The sequence below is a fragment of the Haematobia irritans genome, chromosome 2, assembly GCF_050003625.1.
Source record: "Haematobia irritans isolate KBUSLIRL chromosome 2, ASM5000362v1, whole genome shotgun sequence".
Classification (NCBI taxonomy): Eukaryota; Metazoa; Arthropoda; class Insecta; order Diptera; family Muscidae; genus Haematobia; species Haematobia irritans.
Window position 1 is genome coordinate 86136981 of NC_134398.1, and position 15677 is coordinate 86152657.

Consider the following 15677-nt stretch of genomic DNA (forward strand, 5'->3'; position numbering starts at 1 on the left):
TCTCACTTCCACAAGTTTTTTAGTTCTTAGCACCCTTTTCTGTAATACAAACATTGTAGAAGAAATTATTCAATTTTATAATTTTTTAAATTTTACTTTTGCCGGACGGGGATTCGAACAGCGGACTACACAGTTTGTAAGCCAGCACACTATCCACTGGGCTACGTAGCTGTTATGGTCATCAAGAGATAATTATCGTTATAAGTTATATTTATATAGCATAGCTTGCGGCGCCCACGAGCCGATGCAAACATAACATTGTTAAACATACATTTGTTGGCGACGTGGAGCAGTGGTTGGTACGCCCGCCTTGCATGCCAAGGGTCCTGGGTTCGATCCCTGCTTCGACCGACACTATTTTTTTTACATATATTTTTTTACATATATTCCAGATACGTTCGGAATATCCCGAAAAGGTGTTCAACATTACATACTACTATATTAAATTTTTACTACGAAACTGTAAAGTATGTCTTATAAAAGACTTAAAGTCAGAAAAGAATAGTGCTTAATATAAACGAAATGGACTGAGTTCAAATCATATATTATTTTTTTATTGCAAAAATAAAAATTTTGTAACAAAAAAGGTTTTTGTATACAAGTTTGAAATTTTCGAAGAAATTCAAAAACTCTTACAAAAGAAGAACGTGAAGTCGAGTATATATATAAATATTTTTCCATCGAATCCTAAAGTTACGATAACCATTCGAAAGCACATTATATTTAAAATCTAAACAGTACAAGCAACACATAAATTTATTTTGGTGTGAACAATTGTTTTCTAGCATGTAGCACCATTAATTTAGAAATACAAATAAATATGAATTTTTATTAACGAATAATTTTGTACTTAATTTAATTCTTAAGGCTGGTATAAAGTTGGCATTATCGCGTTAAAATGGCCATGTTTACCCTTGTACTTTTCTTTAATAATTTATTTTAAAGAAAATAAACTTATTCAATTGTTGCTTTGGATCATTCCCCACCATGTTATATTACAATTTATAAAGTTATAATGTTATTCTGGTTTTACCGATTCGAGTTTTGATGCTAAAATGATAAATAATTTTAGTGGCAAAACTCGAACTCAATGCCCGCTTTTATTTTCGAAAGAATCCGTCAACTCCTCTTGGACTACTCATTAATAAAGAGGAACTAATCTTTGTTTTTATAGATCTTACTGTTTAATTTTTCACTGTTTCCCCCTGTTTTCATTTTACTGTCACAACTCTAAAAAGAGTACACTGAAAAAAATATTGTCGCGAGGCCAAAGAATTCATGTCCTTAAAATAAGAATAAAAATTTTGCTTAGCTTAGAAGACGCATATCTCTAATATAAAGTTTTTGTTCATGTTCAAAAGTCGATAAACTTTTCAATGAAGTCGAGTTGTACTTATAATTAAGTGACGTCACTTGAAAATGGGTATCATAACATTAAAGAAAAAATTTTTGGACTAAGGTCAACTTGACTTTAATAATTCAGAAAAATTCTTTAAAATAATGAAATTGTCTCTAAATTTGTTGCATTTTTGCATCTTGATTACAAAGCAAACATCGTTAAAAATAGGACATGTTTTTAATACTTTATTTTAAAGACGTTTTTTACTTGAAACATAGCATAATTTCTACTGGAAGTCTTGTTTTTAACGGACTTTTTAAATTGTGCCCGTAATGCGAAAATGATAAACAAAAATCATACTCTTTTTTCAAATGTCTTTTCTCTTGGTTCCGAATGAATTTTCTCTCCGAATACTCATTTCAATATTTTTACTTAAACATATACAATTTTTGGCGAAGTCTTATATCACAACATATATATGTTTACTCCAAATTTTTAAATTTATACTTGTTTATATTTACACATAGCATTTTTCCAACCTTTAATGAAATTTTCTTTGTGTATATATATTTTTAAGGCGCCAGCATACACTTTATGTCTCTCTTTCTAAACACATATATGTTTATAGTCTATTTCTAAATTAATATATGTTTGCATCCAAATATATTATTTTTACAATCATTTTATGTCCCAAACATAATATGTTCTAACATATTAACATATATGTCCCAAACATGTTTAGCTAGTTTATGAACATTATATGCTTGCACTTAAAAATATTGTGTTTAAAAATTTGAGTTCCAAAAATATAATTTTTACACCCAAACATATGAAAAACATTCTTTTTCGTCCGTGCGTATCTCTGATAGATTTGGATTAAATAAAGCCCTCAATATATATAGCGACTGAATTCAACAAATATTGTCTTCCAATCCTCCTTCACTAACCGAGCTGAAACAAAATTAGATATCGTTTCTGGTTAAGGCAATAGAACACTCGGTAGATGCTGTGTGTGCACTCATGTGAATTTGAGTACGTAAAGTAGAAATGCGGTCAAGGCCCATCATAGATCCGAGCCGATTTGTACAGGATTGTATAGGATAGGATTAAACTTGTGTGTTTGACCTTAATTTGTTATATGAAGAAAACGACTCGTTTTGAAATGCTTGTAAAGGGAAAACATGTCATACCCCAAAACATTTTTGGTGAGAAAACCGTATAAGAATAGGTGCTCTTAACGTTAAGAGCATCATAATGATTTGGGTAGTAGTGAGGAAAGGAAAAACTGTTGATCCATTTGGGTGATAAAGTAGATAACGGATATGAGTTTTTTCTTATAGGTAACTATGTTTTCATTTCACTTATTCACTTATTTTCATAATCTAAAAGCCACATTGGGCTAAATCGATTTCATGGCATAACAAATCCTGGAATCCCCCATCAATTTTTTCTACTTCCGATGTAGTCCTTTTGGACAAGTCCACAAACATTTCTTTAAAAGCACATCCAATGCAGTCCTTTTGGACAAGTCTTATTTTATTTAAATTTAAGTTTTGGACATATAAATTTCGCAAAAAAGAATAGAAAATCATTAAAAAAGTAAAAAAATCATCCCCGCTGGGGTTTGAACCTGTAGAAATTGACTTTTTCACTTCCATGGAAGCCCTTTTGAGAAATTACGAAAAATTTTAATTTTTTGTTGATTTTTAATGGAAAAAATATAGTTATACAAAAATATATGCCGAAAAAAAAACAAACAAAATAAAAACGATTATTTAATAAAACAAAGTTATTATTACCCTGACCCCTACGTGGTTTAGGGTATAAAAAATGCCGCTTGTGAGATTTGAACCAGCGTTCTCTATTTTTTTATTCATAATAATAAAAAAAACATCTCAGAAAGTAGTTAGAATATCATGCCATGGTGTCATATTAGGTTCATGTCACAAACATTTGAATAGACATTTTGATGCGTCGTGTTCAATGGCGTTTGTGGCCGAGTGTACAAAGGCGTTCTGTTATGGTGCCAACAGACCCAGGTTCAACCCCCGGTGGAAACGAAGACGCTTTTCAATTTGTAAAAATTGGATAATAAGAAAATAAAAGTGTAACAAAAAATACTGATTAAAAAAGTGAAAATGGAAAAAAATGGTTTTTTAATTTTTTTAATTTCTTCATCCAAATGAACTTTCAAGGCACAACTTCTAAAGCAAGCCCATGTAAAATTCATTGCAGATGATCCAAGATTGCACTACTTTCGGATCACAAATTGGGGATTCAAACTACTTTTTTGGAAACTCTTTTTTTACTGGGATGGATTTAAAAAAATTATTAACTATAATCTATAAGAATTCAGTTTTGGAAGGAAAATCAAACAATTTCGTTTTATAGTTTTCAAATATTTTTTAACAAAACAACAAAGTTAATTTGATAACTTCATTCTACCATACACTGAAAAAAAGCATACCCGGTTCCAAAGATTTTGTCTTTACTTTAAAAAAGTTGGTATTGATTCCGAGCCAAAGAAGCGGAGAATACAAGTAAGGATACTTTTAAGACACAATTCTCTTTTAAAATCGGATTTTGTGTACTTGCTTCTAGGAAGCAAATTTTAATTTTTCGCTTTTTCAGCTTTTTTTCTTCATATGCTATCAAAGTCCTTTAAAAACAAGTTAACGACGACTTTATTTTCCAAATTAAGACTCGACTTCTAGTAGAAATTATGCTGTGTTTCAAGTACAAAACGTCTTTAAAATAAAGTGTTGAAAAACATGTCCTATATTTGAACGATTTTTTGCTTTGTAGTCAAGATGCAAAAAGACAACAAATTTAAAGACAATTTCATTAAATTTAAAGATTTTTTCTAAATTATTAAAGTGAAGTTGACCTTAGCCCAAACATTTTTTCTTTCATGTTATGATATCCATTTTTAAATCAAATCACTTAATTATAAGGACAATACGACTTCCGTGAAAAGTTTATCGACCTTTGGTCAAGGAAAAAACTTTATACTAGAGAAATGCGTCTTCTATTTTTTTCAGTGTAGAAAACAAATAAAATACATACTTAAAATCAAGTTATACCTTTCAGAACGTACTTAGGTTCGTTTGTTGTTCTGTTGTTTCTTGATATTAGTTCGGCAATTGATCAGCAGGATTTAAATTATTTTATTTTCTTTGAACGAATATCTCAGATTATATAAAAAGGATGAAAATTTTTATAGCTGATTCAACATTATTTTTGTCCATTAAATTTTGCCAAATATGAGTTTTTTTGTTTTAATTATTTTTTATTTACTTTAATGACGCGAAGTAAAAATAAGAAAAAAATGTATGTAAATGAAGTACACACTTTTATTAAATTTCCACATTTTTATTTTATTTGTGAAGATTTTAAAGTCCATATTTTTCACAGAAAAATCTAAACTATCAGCAACATCATCGAAGTTTTCTGATTTAGAGAAACAAATTAAGAAATCAGAAGATGATATCAAACATTGCAACTCTAAGATAAAGGACCTAGAAGAGAAACTGAAGAAGCAAGACAATCAGGTAAATATTGTCGGCATCTCTATTCATAAATGATCTACCAATCGTATTGCTTTGCAGATTAAGCAGACGGAATCGAGCAAGGCCACACTGGAACAGCAAATGAAATCCGAAAAGGAGAAACTTTTCAAGCTTGAAAAGGAATTGGAAAAGGAACGAAAGGATCGAGAAAAACTTGAAGGTAAACTCAGCCAGAAAGATGGCGAGTTATTGCAGGCACGGAAAACAGCCGATAAAACCAAGCTAACGATGGAAAAAGAAATCAAAGAATTGAAGACAAAGTCCTCAAAATCAGATTCTAAGCAAGTTCAAGACCTGAAGAAACAACTCGAGGAACTTCAGAACTCTTTGGACAGTGAATCCAAACGGTACAACGATCTCAATGTTCAATGGGAGAAGATGTCCGAAGAAACAATTCTGATGAGGGCCCAGTTATCAACGGAGAAAAATAATCTCCAAACAGAGTTGAATAATGCCAATCAGAAGATAACTGAGCTCGAATCGATTCGTGTAAACCGAACAGAACTTGCCAAGAAATTGAATGAGGCACAAAAGAAAATCCAAGAGCTGGAAACCAAGACGTTGAAAAATAACTCAAAGGAGTACGAAAGGACGATGTTGCAAAATAAACTCGACGAAAAAACTCATGAGTATGAACGTTTGAGGAGAGAAAATGAAATGAACATTGATTTGGTCTTCCAACTGAGGAAGGACAATGACGATTTGAATCGCAAACTAAATGATTTTAGCCGCATTGAACAGGCCCAATCATCGCTAAATGGACACAGCGTCGATTTGGAGAATGAAATTAAGTCACTAAGAAAGAAGTAAGTTCGTCTTTAACGTATATTATGGGACCCGGATACTAATCTAAATCTTTTCAATCATTAGATTAGAGAGTGCTGAACTTCAATTGAAATCTGAAGTCGCTACGACACGTCTACGTTATGAACAACAAGTGAAAACATTAAGTGGGGAACTGACATCAATGCAGGTAATTATTAATTCTGGTGGATTTAATTGTGTAATTATTCTAAAAGGACAATTAATCAAAACATGGTTTAATCCATTTATCTTGCTGCCAATGATCCAAGGCCCGTGTATCGAAGTTATATCAACAATTCCTTCCATCATTCTATCCCTCATAGTTTCTGGAGTATTTTAATGCGGATATCTTAGATCATGCATCCCTCTGCAGGAAATTTACAGATTTCCTCATCTCCTTGTCTTTCCGATGACTCCAATAACTTACTTTCTCCATTTTTATTACACAATCCCATATTGATTTTTTAGGAATTTTTAAGGAACAAACAATTTTTTTTGTTAAAATTTTCAATTTTTTGTTCAAAACTTGAACGATATCTCTAAAACTACTTGGGAAATTGAAAAATAATGTAAGGACGGCTTAAAGATTTAATATGTAGAACCGTTTTCAAGTTATTCCAATATATGTAGCGGAATTAAGAAGACAATGTGAAGAAGTTTTAAGATAACTTGCCAGTAATTCGATTGTGGATGACATTCTTTAGTAGAAGTTTCTACGCAATCCATGGTGGAGGGTACATTACCCAGCAAAAACTCTCATTACCCGGTAAGCCTATTTAAAAATTAATAACCACTTATTAATTGACATCGCTCCGGATTACATTTACACACGCATGTCCTAGGAGGAAAATACTTCTCCCCAGGCATACCTTCGGCCATGAAATAAGTAGTGCTTTTAATGCATATAATCGCCTAATATGTAATCACTTATTCGTAGATATACCAAAGATTGCAAATCGCGAAAATATTGACTTATCTAGCCGATTACAATGGATCATATGGCGAGTAATGCTGTAATATGAACACTCCTTGAATAGAAACGAATATTGCAGAAATAAACAAAAATGTAACAATTCATTTAAATAAGATTAAACGCAAATTAATTTCATACTTAAAATAGAAATAAAACTGGGATGTTTAAGGGAGTTTGATTCGTGTTATATTTTATAATAAACCTAATAGGCCACATTATGTTCGAAATCTACAAAAGGTGGATTTTAACTCCCTTTTTTATAAGGCAAATGACAGTTGAAATCTAGTTATAGTCGATTTTGAAAGTGTAATGGGAATGAGGTATAATAAAGCATTTATTTAAACCATAATATGGTAATGTCATTAATTTAAAACACAATTATTATAAAATATTCATGAATTATATTCCTTAACTTTTGAGTTTTGTTTTTAAATGCTCAATTATTTGAATAATTATACCTAATGATACCATCATTTATTTTATTTTATTTTATTAAGTCATTAACAGATGTTGAGAATAACAATTCGAAAATTACCGAGAAGTATTTATTATTGTCATTACAAGTTAGTCATTATAACTCACTTCAATGTAATGCAATGTGTAATGCCAGCATTACTCTTGGTAATGTAAATTGTAATGAGATGTGGTTACCGAGTTTTCGCTGGGTAGGATTCGGCCTGTACGAACTTACGGTCGTATATACTTGTTGGGATTGATTTTTGGTTTAATTAATAAAAAAATGCATATTTTTGAAAATTCATCATAAGTCAAGATATTGCGATGTATATACCAATATTTATTTTTACGAAATTGTGCCTATTTGCAAGAAATAGATATCACATATCATATAAGCACGCACAAAAAACTAACAATTATAGATTTTCTCAAAAAATATTTTACCAAGAAAAGAGAAAATTCTGATATGGGTGTACGGAACCAAATCTGAGTTGTTTTTCTTGTCAATATTTTAAATCAGTCTTAAAGTATAAAATTGTTAGCAATATCGTTTATTTCCTTCTTGGCATTGCATATGTACACAGTAATTGTACACGAATCATCCACGATTTAAAGTATGAATTCGAATAGAAATCTGGGTCAAAATTTCATTAATAATTACTACAAAAGATTCACTTGATTTGAAAGCAGTTTTATTTGAAATTGAAAGGGTTTTATTTGATTTGTAAAGGGTTTCATTTGATTTGAAGAAGTATTAATTTGATTTGAAATAAGTTTCATTTGAAGAGAAAATGCTATAAATAAGCAATTATGTTGCAGAACCAGGTTTCTACATTAAAGAGTCTCCGTACAATGTTGGTTTTTGCAAATTAATGGAACTTCAAGTTCGATAATGTCTTCCATTGCACAGTGGTCGATTCCATTGGCCAACAATAACAAATTAAAGTTACAAGTTTGTCAAAAAGTGTGGCAACTGTTTCTTATGCAAACAAGGTTTTAAAATTTAAATTTGTTTTTGTTTTATTCCTTTTGTAATCTTTAAGTAAAAGAGAGAGCACGTAAGCAGTTGAATTTTGCAGTGTTAAAAAGTATTAAATGAAGTGCAACTTAAAATAAATAAAACAAAAGAATTAAAACTTCTATCGAAATAAATCGAAATGAATATTGAATTAAATGATGTTAACTATATTTTAAAATAATAACAATGTGTAAAATTTGTTTTAAATTTGTTATAAAATTAATAATTTTCAGTCTCATTGTTACGTGTTCGTTCGTCCCTATATGTAAATTTTAACTAGAGTTTTAGTTGTGTTCCCCCCAGAAGTCTCCAATGGGATTTTTTGTGTTTTATTAGTTAATATTTCAAGATTCTAAACTGATAAAATCAGCTGCTTTCTTTTGCTCCTCTTTGTGTTATATTTTTAATACCGAAGTGATCTTATTTTTTAATTCCAAATATGAATTTTTGTGTGGTTGTTGTTACCACTAGGTTACATTGAAAATGTACGTTTGATGACTTTTCTTATGTATTTTGATCTGCTGAATTCGAAAATGAAGGTTAAAATATTTTTTATGGAACCGTTTTTGAGATATCCCGTTATTTTTAGTTTTTATGACTTTTTTTTCACTAAACAAACTCAAGTTAGAAATGTCCGATTATATCGTTGTTTGTACTTGAATGCAAGGTATTGAGATGACGAACAAACGTGTATAATTGGATCTGTGATAAGTTAAGTGGTTCAAATGTATCGATGAAAATAGGATGAATTTTCAAAACAATCTTGTTTTACAATGAATTTGTTTATAAAATACCACAAGATTTGCAATTTCATGAAAATCGGATAAAAACTACTGCCCTTGGAGTAAAATCGGGAGATCGGTCTATATGTGGGCTATACCAACACATGGGCTGATTCACCTCATTTCCGTTACACCAATTTGTGATCCTAAAATACTTCTAGATCTTAAATTTTAGGCAAATCGGATAGAAAGTATGTTTTCTAGAAGCCCAAAAAATAAAATCGGAAGATCGGTCTAAATGGGGGCTATATAAATACATGGACCGAGAGGCAACATTTTCGGCACTCTTATTTGTGGTCCTAAAATACCTCTAGATTTCCAATCTCATTGAAATCGGATAGAAACTATGGTTTATAGAAGCCCAAGAAGTAAAATTGGGAAATCGGTCTATATGGGGGCTATACTAAAACACCATTTTCAGCACACCTAAAATACCTTTAGATTTCAATTTTCAGCCAAATCGCATAGAAAGTACAGTTTCTAGAAGCCCAAGAAGTAAAATCGGGAGATCGGTCTATATAGGGGGCTACACCAAAACGTCATCAATCAATTCCATTTTATCATTAAATAGTTCTGACATAATTATAAAGCTGTGGCCGAAGTTTCACAATGATACCTAAACTGGAAGTATTTTTGGCCGCTGACTCCATACAGCACCGACCACTGTGCATTGGCAAATAAAGTATTTTTTTTTACTTTAAACTGTATTTTCGCCAAGAGAAAACAACAATTTTGCAATCTCTGTTTTTCGGAGATGGAATATATCAAAGATATAAAAATCTTGTATGTTGCAGATTTCTTCGTAAAAACATATTCCTTATGTGCCGAAATAAGTTTGACAGTTAGCTTTAAATCTACGAGTGCAAAAATACGGAACTTTTTTCAACCTGTTAATTTATTCATTATCTCTACTGAACTAATCTTTTAGCGACAATGTGAACGTTTCAAAAAGGATCGAGATGCGTTTAAGCAAATGTTGGAATCGGCCCAGAAGAAAATTGGCGATCTTAAAGCCAATAATGCCGGTAGACAAAGCCGAGGATCCATGCACAGTAGTGATGAAGATGACAAGAGCAAGATTGCCTATTTGGAGCAACAGGTATGTGGTATATAGATATCATAAGTTATATAACGACAAAGGGACTGAACAATTTTCCCTTGCAGATTGGTAGCTTAGAAGATCAACTGGTCGAAGCACGCTTGGAAGTTAGCAAAGTAAAGACTGAATTAGTTTCGGAACGGAGTGCTAATGAAATAAAAATTTCCGAAATGCAATCGAAACTAAATGAGTTCGAAGAGGAACGTGTTATTGGATCAGGACGCACAAAGATTCCTGGAATGAAAACAAAACTTGAGCTATCATGGCAAAAGGAGCGCGAAGATCAACAGAGGTTATTGCAAGAAACATCTACTCTGGCTCGCGATTTGCGGCAAACCTTGTTCGAAGTGGAACGTGAACGTGACAAGGAACGTTTGGAGTCCAAGAGACGCTTGGAGCAATTGAAGCGAACCACAGAAGAAGAGATGGAAGAGGGTCGCCGAAAGATAGCAGAGCTACAATGCGATCTCTTAGAATTAAGAGACGTACACGCTAAGCTAAGAACATCCAATGAGAAACTAAGAAGAGAACGTGAACGCTACGAAAAGGAATTAATAAAGCGCCGCATGGAGCAAGAAGGGGGCGAACGTAAATTGGGAGCTCTACTGCATACAGTTGATGAACTGGTGAAAATAGCACCTGACTTAACTGCCAATAGATTGGGTGGCTCAACACCGAACGACCTGAAACCCGAAACTGCAGCGGCAAGACGAAACCGTAGTCCATCGCCATCTATGAATCCTTCAACTGTATCTAGTGTATTAGCTAGACTCGCTGAAGCTTCTGAAGAGATGCGTAAGTTCCAACGGATCAACGAAGAAGAACATGAGCGCTATCGTATGAGACGAAGTAATCTAAGAAGGGCTGCTTCACAGGAAAATGACCCCCATGGCAGCCAAAGTTCAGTAGCCAGTTCCGCAAGTACGCAGAGAAATGGCACAAAACTTTCAAGATCTAGTCATAATGGAAGTTTGATTAGAAAGAGTTTGTCTTTGGATCATTCGATCCAAAAGGATCAGGTAATCAGTTGATTTGTGATTTCAAAAACACACATTTTCTAATAAATGCCCAATTTCGATTCCATAGAATATTTGGCGCCAAGATGATGGAAGTGTTTCTTCCATGCAGTCCATCGATTCCGAGTTGGGTGGTCTAGTGCGGGACTCAAGCTTCGATTCCCGACTTGATTCGCGTCTCTCTGGGGGATCCACACAAAGTGATATACCACGAGGGCCACGCAAGAAAAAGAAAAGTCTCATGGGTAAACTTAGAAGTCTCGCCAAGAGTGGTCGCAATTCCGAGAGTGAAATATCGGTGGGTATTCCTTACGTATTCCTACTTTAGCTAGTTAAAGTGAATGCTCAAATAATTTGTCTTGTACTCTTTAGATTCAAGGATCAGATTCTGACATTAGCGTTGCTAGTGATATGAGAGCGAGTAAGAAGGATTTACGTGGACGTTTATCGGGTATGTTCAAAAGATCGGGATCAACGTCGCGTAGTGGCAGCACAGAAAGAATGTCCAACGAGCATAGACCCGTGGCAGTGACAGTGGTGGGTGATGAAAATGGACCTCAGCCTCGCGATCCACCCCCAGCAAATTCTGTAACACCGAAACCTATACGATCGGTAAATTAGAATTAGACTTCCACCGCCAAAATATTCTAATCGATAATTTTTCACACTTACAGATAGCTAAACCGCCCACGCCTACCACTCCGATTACAAAAAGGAAAGTGGCCAAATGATAATTAATTGTAATTACATTTCTTTTGTAATATGTATTGTTATTATTTAATTTACTTTATTTTAATTTCTCACATACCATAGCAACTTTTTATCAATTAAATTATACATATACAAATACTGTTACAGAATTTTATGAACCGTATTGTTTTTTATCGCGGAACTATTATTTATTCGAAAAAGATAATAGGAAAAGAGGGGCAACGACAGTGTACATTGATTTTCACTTAGTTAATTTTATTTGATTTATTTCACAGCTTGTTCAAAGGGAAGAATTTTCCATATGCAAAATTTCTGTGAAAAATTCTGCTGTCTTTTACATGGTCTGAAATAAATGAAAGACTAACATATTTTTTTTACTTTTTACTAATTGCATCTCACTTTCAAGTCTTTTACTCTGTTTATGATAACGGGTCGTCCTTCCCCATTTTTAAAGAAATAAAAACCGATGATACCACCAGCCCATAGACTGCACCAAAGAGTACATATGTATATCGGGATGCATTGGTACTTCTTGAACGGCGTGTGGATTATCTTTGCTCCAAATACGCCTCATCACTGAAGAGAAGAAATTCGCGACATTTTTAATTGAACACTGAACTTTGAAACTGTGAAAATAAATTTCCACGATTTAGAAGCGTTGTTGTGGAGTTAACCTATTCATGATTATTTGCCAAACAATACTGAGTAGAGACAGTACTTTAAACTGTCAAAACAGCTGTCAGACAACAGAGTGATTCATATAAAAACTCATAAAAACGCCTGTTCTCAGCATTTTTTTATGTAATACCAACAATGTAGAAGCAAATTTTTAAATTTGTTGTCATCGACACAAATACGACTATAGCTATCAGCGATCGCTGATATATGTGAAGAGAGGCACTTCCCAAGGAGGAGTTCTATCACCTTTTCTTTGGAATGTTGTTATAAACAACCTTCTGGTTTCCCTAGAAAACGAAAAATAGTGAAGGCATACGTAAATGATGTGGCTCTTGCAGTAAGGGGTAAATTCCCATCCACAATTAGAGATATTATACAGGAAGCCCTCATGAAAAGACAGAACTAGTCATGTGCTTCAAAGAACGCAAACGTTAAGCCCATCTCCTTAGGTGTTATTGAAATTCCCTTTGGTGGAGGTGCAAAATACCTTGGAGTAACATTGGACAGGAAGCTGAATATTGAAGAAAGGGCGACAAAAGCTACGGTAGCCTTGTGCTCATGCAAAAAACAATAGGCAAAAGTGGGGACTAAAACCGAAAATTGTACATTGACTGTATACTGCAGTAGTTAGACCTATACTGTATATGAGTTGTGGTCTGCTGGTCTGCACTTCAGCAGCCGAAAAGTTTAGATAAAGTTTAGCGAATGGCGTATTTACACTAAAAAAAGAATTCTGGTTGAAATTTTTAGAAATATATATATCTAAAACGGAATTTTGAAAAAAAAAACTTTGACAACTCGAAGGAAACTTAGCCGAAAAATAATTTGTAACTTATCAAATCGTTGCTCACATGAATATGTGGATATTTTCAGAAATCATTGTTTGTCCACATACGCGGATTTTTCTTCCTTTTTTAAAGGGTGATACGGTCAAAATTTGGTCAAGAGAAAATGCGTGTAAATCGGTGAAATTGTGTATTTAAAAAAATCAAATTAAATTTGTTTTTCAAGTTCAATTAGTATAAAATTCAGGAAAAATATTCAGTTAGGCCTTCGCTTTTCCAAATCCGAACTGCCGGGCCTCACGCTTGACACCTGCCATCAGATTCTGTACAGCCACCTTGTCCACCTTCTTCGCAGCAGAAAGCCAGTTTGCCTTGAACTGCTGCTCGTCCTTAGCAGTTTTTTTGGTCTTCTTTAGGTTCCGCTTGACAATAGCCCAGTATTTCTCAATTGGGCGGAGCTCTGGCGTGTTGGGAGGGTTCTTGTCCTTGGAACCACCTGCACGTTGTTGGCGGCGTACCACTCCATGGCTTTTTTACCGTAATGGCAAGATGCCAAATCCGGCCAAAACAGTACGGAACAACCGTGTTTCTTCAGGAAAGGCTGCAAACGTTTATGCAAACACTCTTTCACGTAAATTTCTTGGTTGACCGTCCCGGAAGCCATGAAAATGCTGAAACCACCGGCAACTCTCTTTGTCGTCTCAGCGGCTTCCGGTTTTCGATTTCCTCCCGATCCAGACTTCCTGGCTGTCGACAAACGTTCCCCAAACACTTTAATTACATTTGTAACGGTTGATTTGGCAACTTTTAGCGATATTGCCAGCTTTGCGTGCGAGTAGCTCGGATTTTCGCGATGCGCGAGCAAAATTTTGATACGCTGCTCTTCTTGCTGAAGAGTGAATTCCAAAATCAAAATAGGAGCAACATTCAGGAAAAATATTCAGTTAGGCTTTCGCTTTTCCAAATCCGAACTGCCGGGCCTCACGCTTGACACCTGCCATCAGATTTTGTACAGCCACCTTGTCCACCTTCTTCGCAGCAGAAAGCCAGTTTGCCTTGAACTGCTGCTCGTCCTTAGCAGTTTTTTTGGTCTTCTTTAGGTTCCGCTTGACAATAGCCCAGTATTTCTCAATTGGGCGGAGCTCTGGCGTGTTGGGAGGGTTCTTGTCCTTGGGAACCACCTGCACGTTGTTGGCGGCGTACCACTCCATGGCCTTTTTACCGTAATGGCAAGATGCCAAATCCGGCCAAAACAGTACGGAACAACCGTGTTTCTTCAGGAAAGGCAGCAGACGTTTATTCAAACACTCTTTCACGTAAATTTCTTGATTGACAGTCCCGGAAGCTATGAAAATGCTGCTTTTCAAGCCACAGGTACAGATGGCTTGCCAAACCAGATATTTCTTTGCGAACTTTGACAGTTTTATGTGCTTGAAAATATCTGCTATCTTTCCCCTTCCTTTTGCCGTATAAAACTCCTGTCCCGGAAGCTGCTTGTAGTCGGCTTTGACGTAGGTTTCGTCGTCCATTACTACGCAGTCAAACTTCGTAAGCATCGTCGTGTACAGTCTCCGGGATCGCGCTTTGGCCGTCGTATTTTGTTTATCATCGCGATTTGGAGTCACTACCTTCTTGTAAGTCGATAGTCCGGCTCGTTTTTTGGCTCGATGCACGGTTGTAGACGATACACCCAGCTTATTTGCGGCATCTCGGAGAGAGAGGTTAGGGTTTCGCTTGAAACTACCGGCAACTCTCTTTGTCGTCTCAGCGGCTTCCGGTTTTCGATTTCCCTCCGATCCGGACTTCCTGGCTGTCGACAAACGTTCCCCAAACACTTTAATTACATTTGTAACGGTTGATTTGGCAACTTTTAGCGATTTTGCCAGCTTTGCGTGCGAGTAGCTCGGATTCTCGCAATGCGCGAGCAAAATGTTGATACGCTGCTCTTCTTGCTTGGACGGCATTTTGACAACTGAAGAGTGAATTCCAAAATCCAAATAGGAGTAACATTCTACACACACACCTTCAAAATGAGGGGTGTTAAGGTTTTTTAAATGCAAAATTGAAAGAAATACGTCAAGTTTATATTGACTAAATTTTGACCGTATCACCCTTTATTAAATAAACGGATCCAGAAATCGTTAGAATACCCTTTTTATACCCTCCACCATATGATGGGGGGTATATTAACTTCGTCATTCCGTTTGTAACACATCGAAATATTGATCTAAGACCCCATAAAGTATATATATTCTGGGTCGTGGTGAAATTCTGAGTCGATCTGAGCATGTCCGTCCGTCCGTCCGTCTGTTGAAATCACGCTAACTTCCGAACGAAACAAGCTATCGATCCCCCGATTTGGCTTGCAGAGCCTCTAAGAGAAACAAATTTCATCCGATCCGGCTGAAATTTGGTACATGATGTTAGTATATGGTCTCTACACACAA

The 15677-nt window shown here is 34.7% G+C and overlaps 1 protein-coding gene across 7 annotated transcripts in view; it reads left to right on the forward strand.

Annotated features, from left to right (window-relative positions):
- LOC142225696 (uncharacterized) overlaps positions 1–11916 on the forward strand; it is a 96820-nt gene extending 84904 nt beyond the window's left edge. For all 7 annotated transcript variants that reach the window (XM_075295533.1, XM_075295538.1, XM_075295537.1 and 4 more), the window contains 8 exons: positions 4754–4890; positions 4948–5714; positions 5779–5881; positions 9870–10040; positions 10106–11059; positions 11127–11354; positions 11429–11668; positions 11731–11916. In XM_075295533.1, coding sequence (XP_075151648.1) covers positions 4754–4890; positions 4948–5714; positions 5779–5881; positions 9870–10040; positions 10106–11059; positions 11127–11354; positions 11429–11668; positions 11731–11787 — 2657 coding nt within the window. In that variant the 3' untranslated portion in view covers positions 11788–11916. The remainder of the gene's footprint in view (positions 1–4753; positions 4891–4947; positions 5715–5778; positions 5882–9869; positions 10041–10105; positions 11060–11126; positions 11355–11428; positions 11669–11730) is intronic.
- The last annotated feature ends 3761 nt before the right edge of the window (positions 11917–15677 follow it).